The sequence below is a fragment of the Staurois parvus genome, unplaced genomic scaffold (assembly GCF_062004578.1).
Source record: "Staurois parvus isolate SC_StPar_1 unplaced genomic scaffold, SC_StPar_1.0 ptg000612l, whole genome shotgun sequence".
Taxonomy (NCBI): Eukaryota; Metazoa; Chordata; class Amphibia; order Anura; family Ranidae; genus Staurois; species Staurois parvus.
This window is the reverse complement of record NW_028318408.1, coordinates 40,809-53,046: the sequence shown is the minus strand read 5'-3', so window position 1 is coordinate 53,046 and position 12,238 is coordinate 40,809. Positions and strand designations below refer to the sequence as shown.

Here is a 12,238-nt window from a genome sequence, read left to right as displayed (position 1 = left end):
TGTATGTCACAAGTACAACCACAAAGTAACACAAAGTTACAGGGTGGACGCCTAGACTGCAGGTGTCTGCAAAACATCGTACAAAACATAGATAGATGTTCAGATAAGAGATCTGGGAACACAGCCAAAAATGGCAGAATGTACTGACTGAGGTTAATATTTTAACAGTTTAAGTAAAAGGTGCACCTTGTCTAGTATCTGGGTAGAAGATAAAGGTACGCTTTACTATTGGATAATTTGAGTTTGTCTTACTATTGGATAATTTGGGTTTGTGGTTTTTGCCTTTATAAGCTGTAATGTACGTAATAAACTTTGCAATCTTCCTGTATCCTACTTGAGTGTTGGTTATGTTGATTGCCCGATCGCCATCGAGCCCGTGCCACACCCAGACGCTGCGCAGCACAAAGAGAATATAAGAAATAAGAATATAAGGATTCTAGGAAAGGGGGAATTCCTAACAGCTGGTACCAGAAGTGGGGTACCCGCTAATCCGGGTGAGTAATATCGTTTCAATATACCTTTGATATATTATGATATTGCTTTCTCTGGATACGGTGACGTCTCACGTATAGTGAAACTGAAAGCAGTAGCTTAGTGCATTGTAAAGGAGGGGTTCCGTCCCACTCCGTATAAAGGTTTTTATTTTTATGAGTTTAGTGTTACATAAAGGCGGAGTTCTGTCTCGCGCCGTAAAAAGGTTTTTATTTTTATGAGTTACATAAGGGCGGAGTTCTGTCTCGCGCCGTATATAAAGGTTTTTATTTTTAATTGCGGAAAGGCTCGTTCTCCGCTGGTTTATCAGATCTGTGACAGTTTAGACTGTACAGACTGTACAGGAAATATAAAGGAAAAGAGATAAAAGAGGCAGGGAATTACAAAACGGAGCTAAGTTCCGTTTTTAGGGAAATGTCTGTGGTGTGCCGGTGCTAATTGTATATAAAAGCAACGTTGTTTTGTGGATAATTGTTTGTTAAATGTTTGAAGTGTGACTTAGGCGTATTACAAGAGTAACACGTTATTGGTGTCCATATTGTCTGCATCCTCATGTTTTTACTCATATATTGTATATAGGATCTATATAATTACCCCGTGTTATTGATTAATGCTAATGAATTGTGATACTTGTTGATTTCACTGTTTATGTGTATATTGATGATCTGATCTATTGTATTCATTTTCTATCAAATTGTTTTCTTATTGATAAGTAGACATGGGAAATAAGTTGGGCAAGGATGAGTCTGAAGGTGAGCAGACTAAACCATGTCCTTACATGTATATAGCGGGCACCTGTGGGGAATATTATGTAGACCCATTTTGAGAATTGGTGAGGAACAGAGCAAGCCAACTTGAAATAAGTTGTTTGGCCCCGGCGGGTCCTGGCTCAGAGCAACAGTGGGAGGAGGTAAAGAAAATTTGTGGGGTACATCCAAAACATAATTACCCCCCCCCCCCCCCGGTGTCTGGGAAAATTATATGATAAAATGTTTTAAAGAATGGGAAAAGGCACTTACATTTCCTCCGACTTCCCACATATATGTGAAAAAGACAGTACCTCCAGCCTATGACAATAGTGTCCTCATACCTGACCTGCCACCCCCACCTACTCCGACTGCACCCCCGTCCTACGTATTATACTCAGCGGAGAAGGAGACAGACCATGAGAAGCCTAAAACAAATGATCCGTTGACTATTTATCCGGATCTGGGTTCACTGACAACTGCAGTGGTTATTGGGACAGCAGTAGAGAAAGACGGACAGAGAAAGGAGGATGAGGAAGAGTATCAAAGAGAGAGAGAAGAAGGAGAGGGAACAAACAGAAGATAAAGAAAGGGAAGCCGAGCGCCAGAAAGCATTAGATGAATCTAGCAGAAAGGAGAAAATTTTGACTGATCAAGGGAAGGCAGATGAAACAGCAGAACAGATAGCAGCAGAAGACACACTTGTAGTGGTTGAACAGAAAACAAAGAAAGACCGAATATCAAACATAACACTTCCACTGATTACAGTAGGGGACACAAAGGTACAGGTACCCTTACCAGTGGGATTGCTTAAGGATCTTAAATTCTTGTGTCCTAACCCCAGATGACATACTCATCAAATTAACCTTTGCAGTCCTGCCCATGTGCCCGGTTGCGTTGATGGGTAGAGAATTAATGTCTGAGCTCATGATCAGCATAACATTTGACAATCAAGGAAGACTGGCAGCTAAGACTAAGATGAGTGAACTGACTAATCCAAAGAGAAAAGACCATATAGGACTTTACATACTTCTACCAAATGACCTGACCTCCCACCCAATTTGGGCGGAGGACAAAACTGCAATAGGCTTTGTAAATTGCACCCCTTACAAGCCAAACTGAAAACAAGACGCGGTCCCTTGTTTTCAAAAACAGTATCCCCTGTCTGAAGAAAAGATAGAGGTTATAAGACCAGCCATACAAATTTATCTGAAAATGGGTGTTCTCAGACCGACAATAAGTCCCTGGAACACACCTATTAATTAAGCAGATGGTTCATTGAGGCTAGTCCAGGATCTCAGAAAGCTAAACAAGACAATTATTCCCCTACCTCCATTGGTAGCAGATATCATGGCAATTTTTGTGGCTATTCCCAGCAGCTCGCGATTCTACACTGTAATAGACCTTTCCAATGCTTTCTTTAGCATTCCGGTTGAAGTAATTACCCAGAACATGTTTTCTTTTCAATGGGACGGTGGTCAGTTGACCTGGTCTTGTCTTCCTCAAGGCTATGGGGATAGTCCTGCTGCTTTCTCAATGGTATTGAAAGCATCTTTAGACAGTTGGGAGCCAAAGAGGGGATCCACCTTACTCCAATACGCAGACGACCTAATGGTCAGCCATGAAGACTGTGAGGTAGACTCAAGACACTTGCTAGATTACCTAGCCGGAAAGGGCCATTTGGCCGCAAGAAAGAAGATACAATGGGTACAGGAACAGGTGGAATACCTGGGTTGCCTGATTTCAGGAGGAGAAAGGTCTGTCTCCCCAGCCAGGGTAAAAGCCCTAATGTCCCTCACACTACCAACAACCAAGGCTGCAATGATGTCCTTCCTTGGGTCAATAGTGTATTGCAGGCAGTGGATACCTGACTGTTCCCACAATAATTCGATCCTCGGGATACAACAAAACAAGAGGCCCCACAACAGATAGAGTGGACCCCGGAGAGGAAGGAAGCTTTTGGTAGACTGATCAGATCACTGACTAATGCCCCAGCCTTAGCACTGCCGGACTATGAGAAGGAGTTTCAGCTTTACGGTGTAGTGTCAGCGGACGCATTTGCAGCCGTACTCACACAGGAACACGGTGGGAAAAACAGACCAGTGGCTTACCTTTCCAAGAAGTTGCCTTGTGTGGTTTTGGGCATGCCTCATTGCCTTCAAGCGATGGCTGCTTGTGCAATGGCTGTAAAGGATGCAAGTGAACGGACACAGGGATCACCGACTGTGTTATACACCACACATTCAATAGCAGTGCTATTGCACGATATGATGACGCAGCACATGACAGCACAGAGACTGAGTGGAAACTTGCAGTTTAAGACTTGTCCGGAAACGGCTCCGGTGCTTGGGTTGCTACACATGCTGCTAAATTTGGGTGAGACGGGAGGAGAAATGGTGACTATACCCCCTCTACATGACTGTGAGAATACTTCACCCAGAGGTGATCCAAAGGACATACCCCAATCGGGCAGTATAGATGTTTGTGTTGATGGCAGCTGTGTCAGACCAGATGATCATACCTACCAAACGGGTTATGCTGTAGTGATGCTACCAGACATAATCATTGAAGCCAAACCGCTTCATGCTAATTCAGCCCAGCAAGCTGAGTTAGTCGCGCTAACGCGCGCCTGTCAACTTTTTGCTGACCGAAGAGTGAACATTTACACTGACAGCAGATATGCATATGGGGTAGTACATGATTATAACATGATCCATTAGCCAGAGGTAACAATTTAGCAGACAGAGCAGCAAAGGAAGCAGCCGCGTCATCCACACCCACACACAACATGACATTGTTTATGCAAGATTTCAAGAATGCATGAAAAGGACAATAACAGACAGACTGAAGAAAGCCACAGGGGGAACTTTAAAGAACTGGCTGTTATATCTCCCCGCAGTTCTTTACCAAAAAAAGACCACCCCCTAATAAAAAGACTGGACTTTCCCCATATGAAATACTGATGGGTAGACCACCAAATGACTGCCAAACCCCAGGTGACGAAACTAACCTTTCTGCTTTACAGGAGGAATACGTAAAACATCTGGTAAGTGTTATCTGAAAACCAAGAAAAGATGTCTGTCACTTGTCCTCCTCTTTCCACAGATCCCACTCATCCATTCCTGCCGGGTGACAAAGTTCTGATCAAACAACTGGCTGCAAGGAAAAAGACGGGACCCATTTTTCAAGGCCCGTTTGAAGTCCATAAAGTCGCCAGAACAGTAGTTCTAACTGACCAGACTCCACAATGGATCCATGCATCGAGGTTGAAGAAATACCCGGAGATGAAGGACTCCCCAAGAGATTCGCCAGAACAAGAGAACACAGTTTCTATGCCCCCCGACATCCCACCCCAGAACTCTTGAAGCTGATACCCCCAACACAACAGCACACTTTTACCTGTTGGATGAATGGATACCCCACCCCATTACATCCCACTGACCCACAGACATTGGGTTATACATAACCGAGACTGTTAACATACATATGATCAGAATGCTAGAAGATCCATCTATTAAGACACTGAACCTAATCCACTTTGTGCACATTTTCAGTTCAAAATGAGACTTACTGATGACAAATGAAAGATTCCTATAAGACATAGACAGCTTACATCCCAAAGGCCTCAAGACCCGGAGGAAGATGAATCTCAGGACAAAGGGGATTCCGAGATAACAGAGGACCCCCTTTCTTCTGACAACCAATCAAGTAATGGAAGGTGCCATAATATTCGGAAGTGGTACCGGGGTATTCCAAAGATTTATAAAAAAAATTAATTGCACTTTATACACTAGCACTTCTTTTTGCAATTTTTATTTATTTAGAAGTTGCTATATGGGGAGTGGGTAAGACTATGAAGCTAGCAGTTAAGCACAAGAGCCCAGACTCCACCTCTCCAACAGACGGCTCCAGGCTTGCTTTGTTTGGACAATCCAGAGAGGAGGTGTGGTATTCTGAGTGATCATGTTGAACAAAGGTTCAATATGATCAAAGAGGGGGTTGTAGGGAAATATGCGCTAGGGCTATTGATTCAGGTATACCATTTCTGTATTCATTATGCTTGCATTGTGACAAGAGTTAGAGTGATGCTTTAAATAGATGAAATTATTATGTCTTAAGTAAATGTTATAAGACATGCCAGCATTATTTTCGAGCTTATATGGAAAATTTTAAATGGTATATGTATGTCACAAGTACAACCACAAAGTAACACAAAGTTACAGGGTGGACGCCTAGACTGCAGGTGTCTGCAAAACATCGTACAAAACATAGATAGATGTTCAGATAAGAGATCTGGGAACACAGCCAAAAATGGCAGAATGTACTGACTGAGGTTAATATTTTAACAGTTTAAGTAAAAGGTGCACCTTGTCTAGTATCTGGGTAGAAGTTAAAGGTACGCTTTACTATTGGATAATTTGAGTTTGTCTTACTATTGGATAATTTGGGTTTGTGGTTTTTGCCTTTATAAGCTGTAATGTACGTAATAAACTTTGCAATCTTCCTGTATCCTACTTGAGTGTTGGTTATGTTGATTGCCCGATCGCCATCGAGCCCGTGCCACACCCAGACGCTGCGCAGCACAAAGAGAATATAAGAAATAAGAATATAAGGATTCCAGGAAAGGGGGAATTCCTAACAGAGATGAGAGCAGCAATTTCCCCAGAGATGGCAGAAGTCTATGCGTTGCTGAAGTTCCAGTTTGGAGTGGAGATGAGAGCAGCAATTTCCCCAGAGATGGCAGAAGTCTATGCGTTGCTGAAGTTCCAGTTTGGAGTGGAGATGAGAGCAGCAATTTCCCCAGAGATAGCAGAAGTCTATGCGTTGCTGAAGTTCCAGTTTGGAGTGGAGATGAGAGCAGCAATTTCCCCAGAGATAGCAGAAGTCTATGCGTTGCTGAAGTTCCAGTTTGGAGTGGAGATGAGAGCAGCAATTTCCCCAGAGATGGCAGAAGTCTATGCGTTGCTGAAGTTCCAGTTTAGACTTCCACTGATTATGGTCGCTTCCAACAATTGTTTGGTTTAGGGCCCCACCAACACTCAAGGCACAATTTTATTTATTTTGTACCCCTTACGCATTCACAAGGGGGGGCAGCATCAGGGTGCCCCCTTTTATGTAACGGGGTACCCTTATGCTAATGACCCCCCTGCCCGCAGACCCCCACCAGGCCAGGATTGTGGGGAAGAGGCCCTTGTCCCCATACTGAGAGCACATGGCCTGGTAAGGCCCAGGGAGGGGAGGGCCGCTCGTTCATCTCCCCCCTTTCTGGCCTGCCAGGCCTGCGCTCGGATAAAGGGTCTGGTAGGAGGTTAGGAGGGACCCCACACTTTTTCCACCTATTTATTGGGGGGTGGGGTTCCCCTTAGAAGGCCTATAAGGCCTAAAGTGCTTGGTATGGCTTTTAGGGGGAACCTCATGCACATTAAAAAATAAATTTCACTTTGGGGTCCTTCCTAGCCTTCCCACCAGACCCAAAGGGTCTGGTAAGGATTAGGGGGACCCCACACATTTTTTTTTTTTTTTTTTTAATATAAATGTCAGTCGTGCTGCAGCAGGCTCTATACATTGTACAGATGTGCAACTTTGCAGGGAGTTTATGGGGACCCCCCAAGCATGATAATAAAGTTTTTAATTTGTTTTGTTTTTTTACTTTAAGCAATGAAAAAATGACTGCCCCTTTAAAAACGGTACTTTTTTAAGTTTATTTCACTGATTCCTGTCCCTCAGGGCCGTCCCCGAGTCCCCATACCACTTCTGGGGCCAATAACTGGCATAAAAGCCTTCAGAATGGTCACTTTTCAATGTACAACTTCCAGTCCCATAGACTTGCATTGAGTTCAAAGTTTGCAGTTGAACTTTCCTCAACTTCGAATGTTCGACCGCCAACTGAACAGGGGGGTGTTGGACCCGTCACTACTTATTACATGTCTGTGTCCTTCTGTACAAGAATTCTGAGTCCTCATGCACACGGGACGTTGTTACAGCGGCTGTTTTTGGCTTTTGATGATTTTTTTCTCCATCCAGTAAACCCCCCAACATGTTCTCCTCGGTGTCCATACACACAGAGACTGGAATCAGCATTTTCTGGCTGGAAATAAAACCAGAACTTCTAGAGGAAATTTTTAGCTGTAAACACGCTCTAATGCTGAAAAACGTAGAAAAATGCAGTAAATCGCGGCAAACCAGTGATTTTTGAACTTTTTTTTTTACCAAAAAAACCTTGAAAAAACAGCAAAACGTTGCTAAACGCTAATGCAAAAACGCTAAAAAAAACTCTGGTATTTAAAGTAACTTTACACAGCTAATGTTACCAGCGTTATCACCCCCCCTCCCCCCCCAGTGTACATGGAGCCTTCTAGCTATGTGTCTCAGTCCCAGCCTCCCCCCTGTGTAGGAGGGTACACCTCGCCCCGTGTAGGAGGGTACACCTCGCCCCGTGTAGGAGGGTACACCTCGCCCCGTGTAGGAGGGTACAGAACGGGTCACACTGGTTATTATTATTATTATTATTATTATTATTATTACATGGAGTTTATATAGCGCCAAAGGCAGAGGGGGGTGGCAGAGGTGGAGCGGGTGGTGAGGTGGATGAGTCTAGCCACTGAGTTCAGGATGGTCTGAAGCGGGGAGAGCCTGCACTGGGGTAGGCCGGTGAGGAGGGAGTTGCAGTAGTCCAGGCGTGAGATAATCAGGGAGTGTACGAGTAGTTTAGTGGTGTCTGGGGTAAGGAAGGAGCGTATCTTGGCGATGTTGCGGAGGTGGAGCCTGCATGTGTTTGTGAGTGATTTGACATGAGGTTGGAAGGAGAGATTCGAGTCAAGAATGATGCCAAGGACTTTGGCTTGCGGGGCGGGAATGATAGTGGAGTTGTTGGTGATGATGGATAGGATGGGGGGGCTGCGGGGTGGGGGAAAGACGAGGAGCTCGGTTTTGGAGAGGTTAAGCTTGAGGAAATGTAGCAACATCCAGTCTGAGATGTCATTTAGGAGGTGAGTGATGCGGGTGGAGATAGTGGGGACGAGGAGAGGGGTGGAGAGGTAAATTTGAGTGTCGTCTGCATAGAGGTAATAGTTGAAGCCGTGGGAGTGTATGAGTTTGCCCAGGGAGGAGGTGTAGATGGAGAAGAGAAGGGGTCCAAGGACCCCAACAGGGAGGGGGAGGTAGCACCGTTGTAGGTGATGCTGAAGGAGCGTCGGGATAGGTAAGATGAGAACCAGGAGAGAGCGGTATCTCTGATGCCAAGGGAGAGTAGTTTATTAAGGAGGAGGGGGTGGTCAACTGTGTCGAAGGCCGCAGAAAGGTCCAGGAGAAGGAGGACAGAGTAGTCGCCCTTGGCTTTGGTGTTTAGAAGGTCGTTAGTGATTTCGAGGAGGGCAGTTTCAGTGGAGTGTAGGGGACGGAAGCCGGACTGTAGTGGATCAAGGAGGTTATTGTCAGTAAGGTGGGCGCTTAGGCGATCGTAGACTATGCGCTCAAGGAGCTTGGAGGTGAGTGGCAGCAGGGAGATGGGTCTGAGGTTGTTGGGGTCCGCGGGATCTAGGGAGGGCTTTTTGAGGATGGGGGTGATATGCGCGTGCTTTAGGGGGAGGGGAATGCGCCAGTAGAGAGGGAGAGATTGAAGATGTGGGTGAGGGAGCGGATGAGGGAAGAGGGGGGTGACCAGAGGAGTTGAGAGGGGATAGGGTCCAGGGGCAGATAGTGAGTTGGGCTTCTGAGAGGACCTTGGCGACTTCCTCAGTGGTGACAGGGCTGAGGGAGTGCAGGGGGGGTTACGGTGGGCGGTGCCGTGGGAGGCAGTGCGGTTGTGAGGGCAGAGGAGGGGGGAGATGAGGGGGTGACGGGGGTGGGGAGGCTAGGTGGGGAGGTAGATTGCGAGTTGACAATGTCCTTACGGATAGCGTCAATCTTGTTGTGGAAATGGGTGGCAATCTCGTGGGCGGTGAGTGAGGTACTGAGTGGAGGAGGGGGGGGAGAGAGCAGGGAGTTGAAGGTGGAGAAGAGTCGGCGAGGGCAGGAGGAGAGGGTGTTGATCAGGTTAACAAAGTAGGCCTGCTTGGCGGCGTGGAGGGAGGAGGTGTAAATGAGGAAGGCAGATTTGTAGAGGGAGAATGCATGAGGGGACCTGGTTTTGCGCCATAGTCTCTCTAGCGCGTGACTGCGACGTTTGAGGCGTTTAGTGCTGTCATTCTGCCATGGTTGGAGCGGTCTAGATTTGATGATGTGTGTGGTTAGGGGTGCCAGAGAGTCTAGGGCAGCTGACAGTGAGTCGTTGTACAAGGTGGTGGCTATGTCAGGACATGACAGTGAGAGGATGCTGTCGTGTAGGCGGTCGGCGGCCGAGTGGAGGGGGGCCGGGTTCAGGTTGCGGAGGTTGCAGCTGGTGATGGTTTGGCGTTTTTGGGGGGGGGAGTTGGGGGAAGGGGCGATGGAGAATGTGATGAGGTGGTGGTCGGAGAGAGGGAAGGGGGTGTTAGAGAACTGGTTGAGGGTACAGAGGTGGGAGAAGACGAGGTCCAGGATGTTCCCTCCAATGTGGGTGGAGGATTGCGTGTGCTGTGTGAGCGCGAAGGAGGAGGTTAGGTGGAGGAATTGGGAAGTAGCCATGTTGTTGTCGTTGATGGGGATATTGGAGTCCCCGAGGATGATGGTCGGTAGCTCAGAGGAGAGGAAGAAGGGAAGCCAGGCGGTGAAGTTGTCCAGGAAGAGGGGTATGGACACAGGAGGTCTGTAGATCACTGCAATCCTTAGGGGGGTGGGTGAGAAGAGTCGGATGCAGTGCGAGATTCGGAGATAAAGGATAGAGAGGGTGGGTTAGGGAGAACCAGGAAGGTGCTCAGCGATGATAGGAGCAAGCCGACACCACCTCCTCTGCGACCGCATGGGTGAGTGCCGCAGGGGAAGTGGAGTCAGTGGCCTGTACCGTACCCAGGTTTTGGTACGGAGTGTCAGACTTTCACTTTCGTTTCTCTCTTCCACTCTCAGCGATGTCGTCTTCTGATCTGAGGAAGGAGCTGGAATGTTCCGTCTGTCTGGACTTTTATACAGATCCTGTAACCCTGAAATGTGGACACAACTTCTGCCGGGACTGTATTGGCCGTGTGTTTGATACACAGGAGGGGTCTGGAGGTTATTCCTGTCCTGAATGTAAACAAAGCTTCAAGAAACGTCCCGTCCTTCAAAAGAATCTGAAGCTACGTAACATAGTGGAGAACTTCCAGTCTACCCATCCAGAGCAGGAGGAGTCCGGGGTCTTCTGTACTCACTGTATTCACACTCCTGTACCGGCTGTGAAATCCTGTCTGCATTGTAAAGCTTCTCTGTGTGACAACCACCTGAGAGTCCACAGCAAGTCACCAGAACACATCCTATGTGACCCCACCACTTCCGTGAAGGACCGGAAATGCTCCGTCCATAAGAAGATCCTGGAGTATTACTGCACCGAGGACTCCACCTGTATCTGTATGTCCTGCGGGTTCATTGGAGAACATCGGGGACATCAGGTGGAGACTCTGGAGGAGGCCTCTGAGATGAAGAAGAAGAAACTGAGGAATGTTCTGCAGAAACTGATGACAGAGAGAGAGGAGACGGAGAAAAGAGTCCAGAGTCTGCAGGAACGCAGGAGGAAAGTACAAGGAAAAGCAGATGATGAAACCAAGAGAGTCACTGCCCTGTTCAGAGACCTCAGGAGACGTCTGGAAGACCTGGAGAAGAGAGTCCTGAGGGACATCTCCGGGTGGGCAGAGCGGGTCTCCCGTCCCATGTTGGATTATATTTGGGATCTGGAAATAAAAAAGGAGGAGCTGTCCAGGAAGATGAGGGACATTGAGGAGCTGTGTAACATGACGGATCCACTGACTGTCCTACAGGAATCAGACACAGGTGACTTGTGTGATACTGAGGATGGAGATGATGTGGACAGAGAGAGACATGAGAACCTCCTCCATGATGGAGGGGATGGGGATGTGGGGGGGATCTCACACATATTACACACGGGTTTAACTGATATCATGTCTGAGGTCAATGTACAGAAATGTACAGGCACACATGTCTCTCCACATTCTACTACAAAGGGCAAAGGTCCCATCAATGGTCAACCATCCAGGCCAGACCCCCAACCCTCCCCCACTGGAGGACCAAATATTGGGGCTGTACAGCAAACATGGGGGGTGTCGGGGGTTACAGACATATTACTGGATGTGAGGACAGCTGGTAATCATCTACATATATCAGGTGACAGTAGAACTGCATCCTTCTCATCATCACATCAGAATCGGCCAGAAACACCAGAGAGGTTCCAGGGTTACCAGGTGATGAGCAGTCAGAGCTTCTCCTCCGGGAGACATTACTGGGACGTGGATGTTGGGGGGTCACGGTCCTGGACAGTCGGGATGTGCTACCCCAATATAGACAGGAGAGGAGATCAGTCAGTGATTGGATATAATAAGAAGTCCTGGGGGTTGGAGGGGTGGTTGGGGGGTAATCAGTACTCAGTGATACATGACAGGAAGAAGACCTCATTACCCGGCGGTGTCTCCAGTACCAGAGTCAGGATAGATCTGGATTATGAGGCCGGGCGGATCTCCTTCTATGATCTGTGTGACCCGTTTCGACACCTCCACACCTTCACCACCACCTTCACTCAGCCCCTCCATGGTGGGGTATGGGTATGGGATGGTTGTATAAAGATATGTGGGAGGAGCCAGAAGTGAGATCCACCCAGAGACCTCACAAGGGGGGTGATCTGATTGGTGATTGGTGCAATACTCAGCCAATAGGAGGAAGGGCAGGAAACGAGTGATTTGTGGAGAAAGCTGCAGGTTTCTGGTCCATAATCTTCATCCTAAACCTCACTTCACTTCCTAGTGTGTCACTGACCAGGAACAAGCATGCAGGAGGTCCGAGTGTTCCGCCTTCACTGGCTGCATGCTTGTTCTGGGTCAGTGACACCCTAAGTAGTGTAGCCAGGAGGGAGATGATAGCCCTGGAGCCGGAACCTTCCC

At 47.4% G+C, this 12,238-nt stretch overlaps 1 protein-coding gene across 2 annotated transcripts; it reads left to right on the top strand.

Annotated features, from left to right (window-relative positions):
* The first annotated feature begins 10,220 nt into the window (after positions 1-10,220).
* Positions 10,221-11,947, top strand: LOC149449546 (E3 ubiquitin-protein ligase TRIM21-like). Of its 2 annotated transcripts, XM_089693081.1 has the most exons (2): positions 10,221-10,492; positions 10,640-11,947. In XM_089693081.1, the coding sequence occupies exons 1-2, from the start codon at positions 10,223-10,225 to the stop codon at positions 11,945-11,947; spliced, it is 1,578 nt and encodes a 525-aa protein (XP_089549207.1). In that variant the 5' UTR covers positions 10,221-10,222. The 2 variants fall into 2 exon arrangements, with proteins under 2 accessions (XP_089549207.1, XP_089549206.1); XM_089693080.1 differs by having other exon boundaries at positions 10,221-11,947.
* Positions 11,948-12,238: the final 291 nt, after the last annotated feature.